The 16,508-nt window shown below is 49.1% G+C and overlaps 1 protein-coding gene across 4 annotated transcripts in view; it reads right to left on the bottom strand.

Annotated features, from left to right (window-relative positions):
• Positions 1–200: 200 nt before the first annotated feature.
• The window catches only part of cu (NADP/NADPH phosphatase nocturnin), a 29,553-nt gene continuing 13,245 nt past the window's right edge, over positions 201–16,508 (bottom strand). For 2 of the 4 annotated variants that reach the window (XM_075689625.1, XM_075689628.1), the window contains exons 2-3: positions 5,679–5,905; positions 201–1,240 (exon numbers count right to left, since the gene is read on the bottom strand). In XM_075689625.1, coding sequence (XP_075545740.1) covers positions 348–1,240; positions 5,679–5,905 — 1,120 coding nt within the window. In that variant the 3' untranslated portion in view covers positions 201–347. Of the gene's footprint in view, positions 1,241–5,678; positions 5,906–14,291; positions 14,446–16,121; positions 16,184–16,508 lie in introns of those variants that run through there. The other 2 variants (XM_075689627.1, XM_075689626.1) reach the window with 2 other exon arrangements.

The following is a 16,508-nucleotide window of genomic DNA, read 5'->3' as shown; positions in this document are numbered from 1 at the left end:
GGTCGGACTCAAGCCTGATAAAGGCTGCAGCCATATCGTGTGGGCAGCACACAGCTCATAATGCTGCGACCATCTCGTCTTGTAAGCACAAATTAGGGCAGCCTTTTCTTCCCGCAAGCCATTCCGTACATACGCTGCGCCTCATTTTGCCTACACTGATATTTTTGCAGCAAAGTCAGAAAACACAAGCACAACGAAAATTCGCTGTTTCAACATTTTTACTATCATACCAATTTCGAGCGAAAAAATTTCATTACATGCCAAGCGCATACAACAAGCTGCGACAAAGGGAGCTATTTACACAGAGATATAAAGGTGGCGCGCGCCGATTGGCGCCTGTCGTATCGTTAGGAAGCAGTGCCGCGATGGGAGCCTTCTTCGTTCAGGAGTTCGTTGACCTGCTGGTCGGAGATTCGGAACGGCAGCGCCAGGTCGGCCACGAGAGAGAAGTGGTCGGACGCGTACGCGAGCGAGGGCACCCGGCCCGGTCCGATCTGGTCCTCGGTGGGGAAGTCCAGTCGGGCCTCGAGCTCAAAGTCGGGCCTAGTGTAGAAGATGTAGTCGATGGTGTGACACACCTCCCCCTCGCGCCTGATCTTCCACGTGGTGTACGGCGGCTCCTCCTCGCGGACGCCTCCGCTGCCAGGCCGGACGGCGTAGCTGCTCTCGAGCGGCAGGTCGCGCTGCGCCATCAGCGTCCGGTAGACGGGCTCGCTCGGCTCGGCGTTGAAGTCGCCGGCGATGATGACGGGCCTGCGGCCGCGGTGGGCGCGCACGAAGTCGAGCAGGTCCTTGCCCTGCTCGTTGCGCAGGCTGGACAGGAGGCCGCCCTGGCGCGCTTTGAGGTGCGTGGTGACCAGGCAGAGCTCGGCGTCGTCCAGCTTGCGCCGGAAGATGCACAGCAGCGTCACCTGGTTCGACTGGCAGGTGAACACCTCGAGGACGCGCTTCTCGCACCGCAGCAGCTCGAACTTGGCGCGGTCGTAGAAGATGGCGCAGCCGTCGGGACCGTTGTTGCCGCGCACGTAGCAGCACGGCGAGTCCGGCTTCGGGTAGAAAGTGCCGTCGAAGCCGACGCTGCCCAGGCTGGCGCTGAGGAACTTGTAGTGGTCCACCTCCTGCAGGCACACCACGTCTGGCTGGTAGCTGAGGATCTCCTCGAGGATGCGCCACCGGCGTTTGCTCCAGTCCAGGGCCGCGTCGGGACAGCATGCGAAACCGTCCGCCTGCTCGGCCAGGGCTGCGGCAGGGAGAAATATGTTGTTCGAACGCGGACACGTTAATTACTCCGAAGGCTTCTGAGCAGTCTAAGAAAATACGCATAACCTACTGCGCCGACCAGCGTTACATAATTTTTTTTTCGTTTATTATTTGTGCACCTTCGGGGACTAGCTATACCACACAGCGCCTCGAAAACATTCACAGCTCTACAGACCGAGAACGTTCATTTCAGTCCACTGCGCATGCTACACCGGTTTGCGCACAACTACAACGTGTGGCATATTTTTCATCGTTCTTCCTTTCTTACTCTGTTCCCACACCTTCTAGTATTACAAGAAACGATGTTTGACTATAACACTAAACCGTGAACGCGTCATCTGCCCATTCACATTAGAAGCGCCTACAAGTGTACCAGAAGTTGCGGAAAAACTTTGATCTCTCCTAGCGTCGCAATGTTTGACGCACTCAATGGCTCAAAAAGTAACCTCGTTTAAGACGAATTTCCATACGTTAGAATTCTGTCACGAGACACGTGTAATGTCATTCACCATAAGTGACATTCATACCGAATGTCATTGCGGTCTTGCGTTCCCTATCTACACGGGTATTGATCATTTTTGCGGAGCAGTTTGTTCTAGAGAAACGAGATGGCGCTTTCGGCGGCGCGCCTGACGCAGCCTCAGCGACAGCGCACGAACACGAAACCATTACCCCTTCCACCTTGCTTCTGTCCAACCAGCTGTCGGAAATTCAGCTGATTTTTCTCTAATGCACTGTTCGCCAATCGTACTGGATGGAATCATGTGGATTGAAGAGGTATGCAGTAGCTGGCTGCAAAAATATTAGCTGGCATATTACGGAATGGAGTGTATCTGCATGGCCAAGTTAGCGGACCGCTGCTGCAAAGGTACGTACGTGTTACCGGCACTTCCAGGTGTACGGCTTTCCACGAGGATGTGGAAATTGGGTCGTCCCCCAGCGTTGTATTGCTAACCTTCAAAGAAAGTGCTTCAGTCCTGGAACGTCGGCAAGAGTGAGTACCGCCCGTTAAACAATAACAAAAGGAATGGCGCCACGTCCTGTCATAATAAATTTCACGCACAATACTTGCACACAGCTACCCCAACTGGCACGGAAACTTCAGCCCACTCTATCGCCAACGTGTCGATAAATGAATGGACGCACACTTGAATATATGCGCACCATATACGCGCAATAAATGACAGACTACGCCAATAGCACACGAATGGTCGAAGCTGAATGTTTTGTGACGTTCCACAAGATTAAGCGAGTTACTAGCGCTAATTCATCTTTGCTACAAGGTATTACAATTGTGGGGATGCGCGACTCTCACGCGTCCCCTGATATCTTGTTTTCCCGCATAGCTCCTGCAGTGCGGCTTCGCCGCGCGGCCTGGCGCCCGCGATGGACGGAGTGGTACAAGCGCAGTGCGAGAGATGGCGCGAGTGTTGCGCTGCTGCTAGCTGCTGCGGGGTTACTTGGGTGCGGGAAAGACTCGGCGCTCCCTCTTTGGCGGCGGGACGGAAAGCAGCTTGGATCGCGCGTGCGCAATCCAAGCTTCTGCGAGACTGTCTCGCGTGGTCGCCTTCGAAAGCGCCACCGTTCGCGTGACCGTACGCGCGAACGACCAGGCGTTGGGATCCAGCATGGGGCGAACACATTCGCTCGCTATCCGGTCGCGGTGAGTCGGACTTCTAGATTTGTCGCGCGCCCATCGGCATGTTTTGTGGATAGCAACTCGGCTAGCAGGCATTGATCTTAGAAAGGAGCAATAAATGCCCTTGTGATTGTTTGCACTACTGTGTTGTCGTTCCTTTGTCCCAAGAAGACTACGGGGGTGAGAATCCCACACAATGTACAAAACAGCTACGTTTCAAGCCTTGCGCGCAGCAAGAACAAATCTATCGGAATTGAGCACACCCGTGAGCGATTAGGCAGAAAATAATCAGATGGTGACCGCACCGAGGAAATTTACCGAGTCAGAAATGTGACAAGCCGCTGCTTCAAAATATTTTCCAAATAAAGAACGAAGAGCAAAACAATGTAACCCTGATTCAATTCAGGAGTGGGAAGTTTGGATAGCTTGGAATACACACTCTTAGACAAAGGCACATCCTTTGAGGTGTATATATGCCACACAACAATAATCGTCATCTGCCTTGCTTGCGTTTCCTTTCTTGAAAACGCTTGAAAAAAATCCGTTACTTTCCTGTCGGGAATGCTATGTCATGCTGACAACGCGAACGCCGTTTGCTACTGGGAAGTACCAGGCTCGCAGCGTTAAAAGAAAGGAAATGCGGACTAGACAGATGATTATTGTTGTGTGGCAAGATACGACCCAAAGAGTGTAATTTTGTTTTAGAGTGCACTGTAAAGATGTTTACACCCCTCAGGGTGTTCTTTTCGTACTGGTAACGCGCTTACCGTTAGGGTCTTAAAAAATTATAGAGGCCGACAACGGAGCTCTATCTAGACGTCCGGTGACAAAACACGTAGTTGAAAACTATGTAATCATTTTGACAGCCTTGGGCGCGCAGAAATATCCGACAAGAGAATTTCACAGGGAGAGATACGAAACTCTCTTGCGGTATATTTCTGTGACACAACCAGCTGCTCAGGCGCGTCCAGTGCGAGTGACCGCGCTCGGACTGTCCACAAGGGCAGTCGGCGTTGTCTGCTGTGCATCAAAGTTGCTTTTCGATGCGCAAGCATTGCAGTATTCTAGTTGCGGTGCATTTCTAGCTGCACTTGAAGATTTTGATATGTTACGGGGAAAATCTTACAAATTGGAAGCAGGACGGCGGCCGATGTCACAGTAATGGGCGATGACAAATATACAGTGCAGATGTATCCGTCCCAATACAATATTAAAATTGAGCACTTCCGGTTTCAAGTCATTAGTCGCAGGCGTATCTGAGATATTCCTATCCGCAGAGCTCGATATGACTCCACACAGATCTACGACGCAAGCTGAACAATTTCGGGGTGCTTTTCGGGGGATCTTGCAAAGTGAAAATTATTTGGCCAACGCACACCGCGGCATACGCGTTCAAGTCAATGTCCTGTACAGACGTCTCTGTTCTCTAAGGAGCGGGACATCTGCCTGGTGTTCTTTTAACAGCGTCAGTCGTTTTTTTTTTGTTTTTTATTAGCGTCAGTCGTTTTTTAACAGCGTGCTATCGCTCGGTCCAGCGATAGCAGTGCACTTGAGAAAAGAAAACAGAAGTATTAAAATGCGCGTGTCCGCGTATGGAGGGGGCCCCATTTCGCTCCCGAAGTAAGAGCTGGCGCCGTTACGTATAACACTTATTTTTCCTCGTTCTGCTCATATGCGGCTTTGAAATGAAGTGAACGGTCAATTTAACACAAAAAAAACCTTATTTAGCCATTCCACAGAAATTTACACAGGCATTTATCCGCAAATGCGATATATTACATCGGTAAACGATTTATAGCAAATAGTGTGGCCAGAAATCGTCTATAGACAATGTATGAAAAATTTTGGTCCGGAAATTGGTTCATTAATGTTCATAAGAGGTGTGTACGAGATATGTAGGCAAGAAGAAGGTCATTACAGGCAGAGAATGTGTAGCCTATAGGCTATATAGTGTAAAGGCTACCCGTCGAACTACGTTCAAATGTAAGTCACATAGTGCTCTAAACATCGCATTTACACCATTAACGCTAGCAAACGTTTCGTAAGCAGTTCTGTGAGAATAGGTTAGTTTGTGCGCGGTTGAACACAAAGCTACAAAATGAAAAAAAAAAACAGTTCTGGGATTTTACGTGCCAAAACCACGATCTGATTAAGAGACACGCGATAGTGGGGGACTTCGGATTCACTTGACCACGCGTGGTTCTTTAACATGCACCTAAACGTAAGTACACGAGCGTTGTTGCATTTCGCTCCCGTCGCAATGCAGCCTTCCGCGGATGGGATCGAACCGGCGACGTACCTCGAGCTCAGGAGCGCAACTCCACAGCCACTGAGCTGTCACGGCGGGTAAAACTTCCCAGATATGTGCAACTATTTCCTTTCAATAGGTGGTGCGCCAATAGTGACGGCACACAAGAAGAAATACAGACAGGACAAGGCGCTTCCTGTCTGTATTTCTTCTTGTGTGCCGTCACTATTGGCGCTCCCCCTATTGAAAGCTATGCACCAACTAGCCCCACAACGTGTTTTAATGTGCAACGATCTTGGATAGCATGAATAAAAATGATCAGACGAAGTATAACCATCGCAAGTGAAATTGCGCCTTGTTGCACATTTCCGCGGCACATATGACACGCAAGAAGCTTCAGACAAGAAGGCAGGTATTGCGCACAAACTAAGAGACGAGTGCGTGTGAGCACGGACGCAAGCGCAATACCTGCCGTCGTGGATTACGGACACGAACTATAGCCCACATCTTGTTCAGGCAGTGGGCCCTCACCTTGTGAGAGCAAGTTCCACTGCAGCACCCGCACGGTCTCCGGACCGGGTTGCTCTTGGTAGCGTCCCGTGAAGTTACGTTTCAGCTGAGGGGGCAGCGATCGCAGCTCTTCGCGACAGCGAGCGAGCAGTTCTTCGCGCGTGACAGAGCGCTGCTGTTCCATCTCCAGGTCGCAGTCAGCCTGGTCCTCGTTGGCAATCTTGGGGGCCGATGTGAAGCTGCCCATTCTGCGCAGAGAGAGAAGGCATAACTTGAAACGAGCGCCGCAAAGGTATAGCCAGTAGCCGAAGGAATTCTAATAGCCGCCACGAGTAATCAAAGCAAAGAGAGCGAAGTCGCGGGAATACGGAGACTTGGAAGTAATCAACAGATGGGCTAAAAGGAAAGCCTCAACCATCATTTAGAGTCCAACGTGGTAAAGGTTTCGACAAGCGAACGTGTCCTCGTGAGAGCTGACCAATCCAAGTCTCCTTACCGGAACGCTGGTTCCAGGCTGGTGCTTCCCTTCGTTCGCCCTCAGTTCATCACTAGTGATTTCGTGCTACAGGTCTTGCTATTTTGACTACAGGCTCGATATGCAGCAGAAGAAAGAATGCTATCCCCCCAGACCAATCTACAATAAGTCTACAGTTGACTTAAAATTCCGTAGGATTTAGTTATACATGGATTTAAACGCGAAACATACAGAGGTTTCCTTTGCGATTGTAAGCTCAGAGATCTCGGAAACGTTTATTGGAGCTGCCTGTAATGTTACTGGCACCATCGCACAATCCCTGCTGACGAATATGTCAGGTAGGTGTAAGAAGTAATTCTACACGCATGTAAGAGTTGACTCAGCAGGCCATAAAAGCATCAGAGAACGCTACACCGAAACGCTTGCAACAGTTCGTGTAACAAGCTGCGGCCTGCAAAGCATGTCCGCATACTTACCCGATCACACGTTGACACAGATCTTAACTTCTGTTTTTAACAAGCGTTTCGATTTAATATATATGTGCCTCTTTGGATTAATGAAGAGAACGCGGACCGGGAAGGGTTAAGTTGAAACGACTCTGATGCACACCGTGTTGACATTGTCCACTTTGGGCTGTCGGAGGTATCTAGTCAAGCTGCAGAGCATGATTTTCCATTCCCCTGGTGTAGGGTAGCCAACCGGACGTTATTATGGTTAACCTTCCTGCCTTCTGCTTTTCTCTTTCCCTACTGCCATGACGTAATGAAGGTGCGAGGGCGCGGCTATCGGTTCCACTTTATGAGACGGCCAGATAGCACGGTCGTTCGTATATCTGGGTGTCATACGCGCATGAGCGTGGTTGGCCCAACTGCGAGCACACTACTGGTGTGGACTTTCTCGAAAGACAAAGAGTTATACAGGCGTCTAACGGTGCAATTTTGATGGCGGTCACGGCCGATTCGGATCGAATTTCCCGGTCGTGCTCGGCCCGTTTGCGCGAGCTGCGCGACGGAGGAAAGGCAGACGAGAATTTCGATCCGGATTGGGCTTGATCGCGATCAGAAGTGGTCGCGTGACACCGCTGTTATACACTAGGCAAGGTTTGGATCAGGACGAATTTTTCTTCAACTACGAAGCTTTGTTTCTGAGAAACCCCGGGCGGTTTCCTTTGTAGCTTCGTGTCACATACGGATGGATGTCAATCTTTCCTTTCACGTTAGAACTAACTAGAAAACACGTTTCCATTTCCACTTTCACCCTGTCATGTCGGCGTGATTTCGCTTGGAATCCAATAGTTAGTGGTTCACACCGTCTTTCGCAACAGGATAAGTAGCGGTGTGCAAATGCACTGGCAAATTGTCCCACCACCACTCGGGACAGCAGCTAATATTTCCCATCTCTCTCTTGGTTGCGCATCAAGCCGAACAACTGCTCTACTGCCCTGTTTAAACCGTCAATCTGCCAGTATCTCCGGACACAATAACACGAATTGCTGCGCACCTGAACATTACGCCATTTAGACTGCGCCCGCGTCGAGATGGGCTTCAGCCAAGGATGCGGCGAGCACCGCACCTTATCTATGTATGTAGATCGCCTAGCCAGAAAACCGTCCACATGCCAGATTCATAGGAACGGGCCACTGATACGAGATATACGAGGCACAGACGAGTGGCAACAGTCGAAGACGAGATACGCCGTTCAGTTGGCGCCCATGGGGACTTGTGCACCGCGATTGGCACACAGGACACTTATTTTTGTTCGCTGCATTTCCTTCCACCAGCATTTCATGGCTATAGACTTTCGTCGTGTAGCATCTCAGCGAAACGCGTTTGGAAAGTATGAAAACCAACGCAGGTGGGCCAGTGCTTCTCTCACATTGAATTTCGAAATACCAAAGCATTGTATGTACACGAAATCGTACCCTTTCCAAAGTTACACCCGCCTCGTCTATTTTGGTTCGTTATCGCTATCTGAGCCCGGTATCGCGAAAGGTCAACACGAGCCGCGTACTCTACCGCAGCCAGGATCGTTGACGTCAGCTTCCGCGTCGGTCATGCGCTACGTGCAACTTGTCAGGCCAAAGGTGCGCGATAAGGGCCCGTCACGCGCGCACGCGATAGAGCTGATAACTTTTTTTTTCGGGATGTTATCGTCCATTCTTTCCCCTCCAAATGAAACGTGCAGTTCTGTGCCAAGTCAAGCGCAATGCGGATTCGTGCTGCACCACTTGAGCTGGGCGCCGCAATGTCGTTTCCGCCGACTTCGGCGCCTGCATTTGCGCCACTCCTCCGACAGGAGGAGGAGACAAAGGAGAGGAAAGACAGGGAGGTTAGCCAGTGTAAGTACCGGCTGGCTACCCTGTGCTGGGGAAAGGGGTAAAGGGAATAAAAGGAGAAAGAAGAAGAGGGAAAAAAATGGAAAAAAAAAGAGAAAATTCACACAGTAACGCGAAACTACGCGCTACAACGTTCAAAGGCGGTCGCACAATTCGCAGTTCCTTAAAAACTTCAACAAAGCCCTTAAGGCCTTGAGTGCCGAAGCCCGTCTGGACCAATGTCCTAGAGCTTTTTCCTCTGTAAAGGGGCGATTGTCCAGTTTTGCGAGAGCGGTCACGAGCACTTTTCTTCGCACTGCGTAACGGGGACAGTCACATAGGAGGTGTTGAATCGTCTCCTCGCAGCCGCAGGTGTCACAAGTAGGGCTGTCGGCCATGCCAATGCGGAATGAATATGAGTTCGTGAATGCCACGCCGAGCCACAGGCGGCACAGAAGTGTTGCTTCCGCTCGTGGCAACCCTGGTGGTAGGCGGAGTTGCAGACGTGGATCCAATTTGTGGAGACGTGCGTTCGTGAAATCACTGGTGTTCCACAGATTCTGCGTAAGCTCGCGGGCGAGGGAGCGAAGACTTGTGGCTGCGTCTGTTCTTGACAGCGGTATGGGTATAATCTGGGCACCATCATGAGCCGACCGGGCAGCGTCATCCGCACTGTCATTTCCTGAAATTCCACAGTGTCCCGGTATCCACTGGTAGATGATGTTGTGTCCCTTGTTGATTGCGTGATGGTGGAGCAGTCGGATGTCTGCGACAGACTTTTCATAAAGTCGAACCCGTATATAACAAACCCGTATGTGAAAAACCGTACGTGAAAACCCCGCATATAACAAACCCCGCATATAACAAACCCGTATATAGCAGACCCGTATATAGCAGACCCGTATATAGCAGACCCGTATATAGCAGACCCGTATATAGCAGACCCGTATAAAGCGAATGAGTTTTTATATCGAACAGGCGGAACTTACTGGCCGACACGAAAACATCTCCCTCATAATGAGCTGAGCATTGGATATATCGATATCGGGCGTCCGCTATATCAGGCGAAGACCTGGCTCGCCCAACGCTTTAGGATGCACTTTCGCGGTTTATGTGCTGCGGCTGCATTGGTGCGCTACTGATAATGATGCAAGAGGACTGGAGCAGTTCGGTCTACGCAATCTAGCGAGTCGAGAACTCCTAGTGGCGCTGAGGAACACTAAGGCAGAAGCAAAAATTACCGTCTGCTACGCGTAGTTACGTTTTGAATGCATGAATTGCTTCCTCGCTTCCTTTCTCCACAGCAGATAACAAATCCTCAACACAAAATAGAAGCGAATTTGGCTACATCAGATTACCTAATATATGAGACTATTTTTAGAGCATAAGCCTGCTCATTAGAAGTCGGTTTGCCTGTGTATCGTTCTGCACTTCACCAAAATATGGAAACGCACTGCTGTTGCATGACCGTGCCTTACTGAGTCATGACGGGTATGTAGGTGAAGTATGCACTGAACTTCCAAATAAGTTATCGTACAAACAACAGCGACGAACAAGCGCGAAGAAGGACAGCAGGTGAACACTAGGTTGCGCCCTCAAACTATTTCCGCTAAAACGACACCATGTACATATAATACCGGAGCTCAGACATCAGCTTTTTTTGTTACTTGTTTCATTCGTGGAACACACACACACACACACACACACACACACACACACACACACACACACACACACACACACACACACACACACACACACACACACACACACACACACACACAGGGTGCCCCAGGTAACTTTAGCCAGAATTTAAAAAATATGCGGATGCCACGTAGCTGGACAGAACAAAGGTAGCGTTGATTGCCGTCGCTTGGAGATACTCAAATTACTTTTTTGATTCCGCCTAATGAGATAATTAGAAATTAGATAATGAGAAATTGTAGAGCAACGTGAAAAACTCCCGATGCAGCTTTCTGTTGCTCGATGCGTGCTACATAAAAGTTTTTTCCAAGCGTGAAAGAATCTCGCAGATGCACACAGAATTGCCGCCCGACTGGCCGCTGGATGCACTTTACGTGTATTGACGGGCTTCTTTCACGCTCGGAAAAACACTCGGGTAACGAGTATTGAGCAACAAGAAGCTGCGTCGGTAGTTCTTTATGTCGCTCTACAATTCTCTCACTGAAACTTCTTAACTAATCTTTATATTTGAGAAGTTGATTAATTAAAACTAATAATCTAATTAGGCGGAATGAAAAATAATTTGTGTATCTCCGAGCGACGACAAACATGACCTTGGTTCTGTTCAGCTACGCGGCAGTCGCATACTTTTAAACTGTGTCTAAAGTTAGCTTGGACACACACACACACACACACACACACACACACACACACACACACACACACACACACACACACACACACACACACACACACACACACACACACACACACACACACACTATATTATATATATATATATACACACACACGCGTGTCAAAACTAGCCTGAACGCTACTGATTGTTTCAGCGTGTTTTTCAAACGGCTTCTCATTTCAGCGGGTTCTCCATTCAGTACGTCACAAACAAAGCCAAGCTAATGTTATCGCCACTCTCCCCACATTTAGCTGAGCTTTACATAAAGTGGGGCACGAGATGGAAGGAACGGAACTGGTTCGACGCACTGTTATGTACGTTACTTAGGTTACAGACGTACGACAAGCACTGCGCGAGACAGTCAGCCATACCGTGGCCTCCGCGATCAGCTCCGGCGGCGCGCCACGGCCATACTATCCTTCCTGGCAAATAGGGCAGCGTGTGCTATCTCTTTCCAGGTGTGATAGGCAGCGATTTCTTTGCAGTAAAAGAACGTGATAACAATAAGGTTAGTCGTAACGTACAGCCTTCCGCCATTTTCGTTCCTTTTCTAACTTTTTTTTTTTCATTTTAATCTATGCCTCCCTAGTATACTGCTATGAAATCCACAGCAAACACACCTCTTCCGCTGCTCTCTTTAGTCGTATGTTATGACGCTAAAGGATCCCAGCTCACAAACAAGATACCACCCCGTCGCAAGAAATGGGGAAAGCCACCGAGGGAAGAAAAACGGCGCCTAGGTCCTGCGTCATCGTTTCTATGACTCTGCACTTGGCAGCGATACAGCGTTGGGGAAAAATAGCGCTGTAGCGATAGTCGTGGTACGACGCTTGCGAGGCAGTTTTTTCTTTTTTTTTTTTTAAAGGAAAATACGACAACGGGCACTGTTCATGACGAGGCGCGCAGGGTCAGGGACCATACGGGTGGGGAGGCCTTGATCGGGATTTTGCAGTAAAGAACGAGAAAGACAAGAGGTTTTTGGCTTGGCTGCGCGAAACGCGTAAGCGTCGATAACAGGCGATAGCCGCCTATCTACCACCTCTCAACGATATACTCCTCTACGATGCAAGAATCAAAGGTCGACGGAATGGAGATAGTGAGAATTGCTATAGTCCAAAGAAAGATGCGCAATCACTCGAGAGTCAGTTGGCAGCGTAACCTTAGAGGAGAGCACGAGGACCGGAGGTTACCCTCGAACAAAAATATGAAAAGAAAATGAGAAAGAAGCAAAAGATTGCTGCTGGACGACTTTGCTCGTTTAGCAAGATAAGAAAGTTTCACTCGCTACCTTATCTAAGCGCGCTGTCATCTCTTTCTCGAATGCTGCAAGTCAGGCGACAGGATGTTGAAACGAGAGGTATACTGCGGGCAGAGTACAAGAGGCTGTGTAGTACGCATACTCCCAACCTCTCATACAGAGAACCTTCGGCCATTATCAAAATGACAACAACTGCTGCTCTTCTTATCTCTATCTCTCAATGCGGAGCCGATTGCGCGATAAAATACCGTCTACTAAACACCAAACAACGAATGTTTGGAAAGAAAGGTGCACAAAAGCTCTTACACTTAGTGGCTGTCATCAAAACTATATACGCGTAGGTTGACAAGAAACTGGCGACTGAGAATCAAAGAAAGGCAAGAGATTCAACTAAGTCAGCCCAGCGTTACAGGAGGAGTTTGATAAAATACTCTGATTAATGTATTCAGTCTCTTAACGCGCTTTTTGTGTGACTTGGAGATGAGAAAAACTCACGCAAGCGGGTGCAAGCTTGCGTGATTTTTCCTACTTATGTTGTGTTTCTAAGGAATAAACCTTCAGTCATGGGTCAGCGCTCGCGTTATGTCTTTCTTTGTCTTGTTGCTTCGTTCAGGCTGTAAGATGCAATTGTACCTACTCGCCCAGCTAGCTACCGTACTTCAAGAGAAAAAAAAAATCACGCAGGAACTGCTGTGGGAGTTGTCTAAGTACACGTAAGCATTGTGACACTTGCTCACCTCCACACATCCCGGTGTCATTATCAACGTTGTGAAACATGATCCGGCCAGTGCAAACGACAACGCTGTGGCGAAACTAATTGGTGCGGATTGCGGCGCGAGGTGCATTGATAACGCAAGCAAAGTACTGCAGGTGGCGGCACTTCAGGTGCGCTGACGACGTTCCGTTCTTTACAAGCCGTTATCGCTCTTTAGCGCCTTATCCATCCACATCGAACAGTTATGAACCGTGATCAACCGTGCTCCGGCGGCGGCTGCGTGTACGGCACGGCCGCGCGGACCTTATCTTGAAAGCGATCTGCGATGCGAACAGAGTTCGCGGACTGCTGATAGCTCACCGCGCTGTATTTTTGCCGCTTCGCGTTGAAGAGAGACGCTCGGGCCCTTATCGTGAAGGCGATCTGCAAAAGGAGGAGGGGGAGGGGGGGGCGTGTGCCGAGCGCTTCGTGAGCGCTGCGTTCTTGCCGCTTCGTTCGCGTTGAAGCTAGAAGCAGCACGAAGTCGCTCGCTCATGCGGGCTCTGTATTGAAAGCGACCGCCTTACGGCTCCGATGGACGGAAGGACGTTTTTCTCGTCGGGTAGGCACAGAAGCATAAAAATGCTTACGCATTTAAATGCCCAGTCGCTGTCGTTTGATCATGGCCCAATGTTCTCCATGACTGGGATGGGGAAAAGAACAGTAAAACAAAAAAAAGCAAGATACCATTCTCCCACTAACCCTTATATCCAGTAAGCCACATGAATATATGAGATCCCATATCAGGAACCAGTATGTTTGCGTAAGTACACCATTATCGGATCATATTATCGGATGAATACTTATGGTAACATGATGCAGTCGTGCAGCATACTTTTTTTTTTAAGGAAAGTCCCCAGGACAGCAATGAATTGCTAAAGATATGACGGACTACTTTATCTTCTAATCTACCTTGGCTGCGGTGGGAACCGATAAAATGAAAGCGTGGCCTGGAAAACCGCACAGTAATGATCTAAAAATAAGGTACAGGGCACAAAGAGGCAAGACAATTTCGCTGCGCAACATGACAAGGCCCTGGTCCTTGTCACGACGTAACATCCTACTTGGTGCGACAACTGAGCGCACGTCGCATTTATGTAACACTATATAAGCAGTAGAATAAATTTACAAGCTGTATCCGGAAGCTCAACATTTATTATATTGATAGGGACGGCACACGCATCTTAGGACAGCTGATTTTTAAACCGCTGCAATTCACTCTTGTCTTCCATTGAACCTTGTTGCGGCGGTGCATGCCCATAATTATTATGAAACACAAGATACCATAAATTACAGTTCAAATGCGCGAATGTGCACTTCAAACATAGCGAAGCGCCGCCGCTTCAAGGCGCTTTAAAAAAAAAAAAAAAGAGGACCTAAAGGCACAGCGATTTTCAGTTCCCAGCGACACTATCAGCCAGCACATGTATAGCCGACTCAGTCCGAGGCCTACCTTGGCGCCATGCGTAGGGCCGCTCCCAGGTGCAGAGGCTGACGCATCGTTCCCATTCGACTCGTAGCGACGAATCAATTAGCAGCGCGCTGTCCACCGCGCGAAGCATGCGCACAAAGTATACTATGAACCGACGGCTTGCTGCTTCGGCCAATGACAAGACTTCTCTGACATCGAGTCGCGCGCAAAACGCGACGTCAAATCATGGAAGCTGCGAAACCTCGCGAGCTGGGGGCAACGAAGCGAGGCTATATTTAGACCCGCGAAAGCGCCCGCTATTTCTAGCGGTAGCCCCCTTTCGGAGGCAACGGAGGAAAAAAAAGAAAAAGAAGGAAACGTGAGGAAACAAGCAAAACGAGACCGGCAGAGACGGAAAGGTTGCCAACGCGAGCGGTGCAAAACAGCTGTGCGGTAAGCCAGCAAGGTATGGCGCATGCAAATGCGCGAAAGTGTTACAGGGTCGCGGAGGCTATAAGGAAACGAATGGACTGGAGCAGTGGCAACGGAAGCTCGAAACACCGCGCGACAGCTGCTCGGGATTTCGCGGCCCTGCAATGTCGCTCGTCAAGAGTTGAAGGAAGCGTCTCCACCATCGGATCGTTAATTTTTTCGAGGGATTTTAACCGCACAATGAGGTCGCCCTGGGCATAATTAAACGTCCTTGTGTCGCAGGTTAGGCTTATCTCGGCGAGTTATAACGTAGTCAGCTAAACTGCAAGGGCAGTTGAGAACAATACCGTTGGGGAGACGGAAAGCTGCACTTTTTATACCCTTATGTTCAATGAAATTCAAACTTTCTGGAATTTTTAAAATAACGAGATAGCAACAGAGAGAGAGAGAGAGAGAGAGAGAGAGAGAGAGAGAGAGAGAGGGAATTTATTACAGAAAAGACAGAATCTGAAGTTAAGGTCCAACAGCCTGCTACTCTGTTCAGAGGAAAAGGGAAGGGGAGAAAGACAGGGCTACGGGGAGTGATGATAAGGATAGACGGCAGGATGCGATGGTATACACATTCCTACCCGAAGGACCCGTTGGCAGGATTTAATCTAAGCCATGTTAAAGAAAAATTGTAATAGAGCCTCGTTGGCTCGCTTCGTTCATATGTCTGGACAAGGGAGTAGTAACATTTATTCACCAGTAGCTATTAAAGAGACACTAAAGAGGAGGAAAGAAAGAACGATTTCCTTTGTATTAGTAAATATTCTACTATACCAAAAACACCCCTCTTACCGCGAGAAGAGCCTTGGTAAACCAGAAAAGGCGCAAAAAGAAAAAAAAAATACGGAGAGACGAGTGGCGACGCCACCTTGGAACTTTTCGAGCCAGCTAGTGGCGACTTGGATTGTGACGCCGTCCCCACCCATGACGTTAATTCAATTAAATGTGCTTTAAAAAATTAGATTTTTTTATAGGTAAGAAAATGGGCCCACATTGTGTTACATGGAAGCCAAAGGTTTCATTTCGGGAGCTTTCACCAAAAAAAAACGCACCCCAAACACGACAAAAGTGTGCTTTTAAATCTGCGACCTCACACTGACGTACCGGCGCTTGGGTTTCGGCGCCAAGTTCAAAACAATGGAACTACATAACCTTCATTTTCTCTTCTAAATAACCAACGTACTACCCTGAATTTAACGAAAACATAGCTTTCAACGTATCGCTTATAGTCTTAACGGATTGAGTTTGTTCTTTTTTTTTTCGAATGTCCCTTTAATGAACAAGATCGAACACAACCGATTAAGCGACCTTAGTCTGAGCTTGCCGAACGTGGCTGCGCGTTAAACAGCGGCCCTACAGACAGAGAAAAAGAAAGTTAAGACACAAACATACCTCGTCCTTCCGCACAGAAAGCGTTGCACTTGCGCCTGAACTTCCATACCACGACGGTTACTATTCTACAGCGGCTGCGGCGGGGATGTCACGAAAAGCTTCGACACGTCGAACTCAGTCAACACCGAAGGGGCGCGAGAATTCTCGGCCGATATTCTCGGGAAGCCAACAACAGCACAACGCAGCGGATGTGCGCGGTCGGTGTGCACTGTTTCGACGTCCCGGCTCGACTGCGTAGTTGTTTCTCGCTCGGCTGAGTCGGACGGAGGGTGTCTCTCCGGGGTGCGCGGGTTGACGAGCGACCAGAAAGCTCGCTATTCATTGAGACGACGGGAAGTTACGCTCCGCAAACCGACCTTGCGCCGCCGAATGTACGGCAGTCAAAGC

Source organism: Dermacentor variabilis, chromosome 4 (assembly GCF_050947875.1).
Source record: "Dermacentor variabilis isolate Ectoservices chromosome 4, ASM5094787v1, whole genome shotgun sequence".
Lineage (NCBI taxonomy): Eukaryota > Metazoa > Arthropoda > Arachnida > Ixodida > Ixodidae > Dermacentor > Dermacentor variabilis.
The sequence above is the reverse complement of the archived record's forward strand: the minus strand, read 5'-3'. Positions and strand labels throughout refer to the sequence as shown.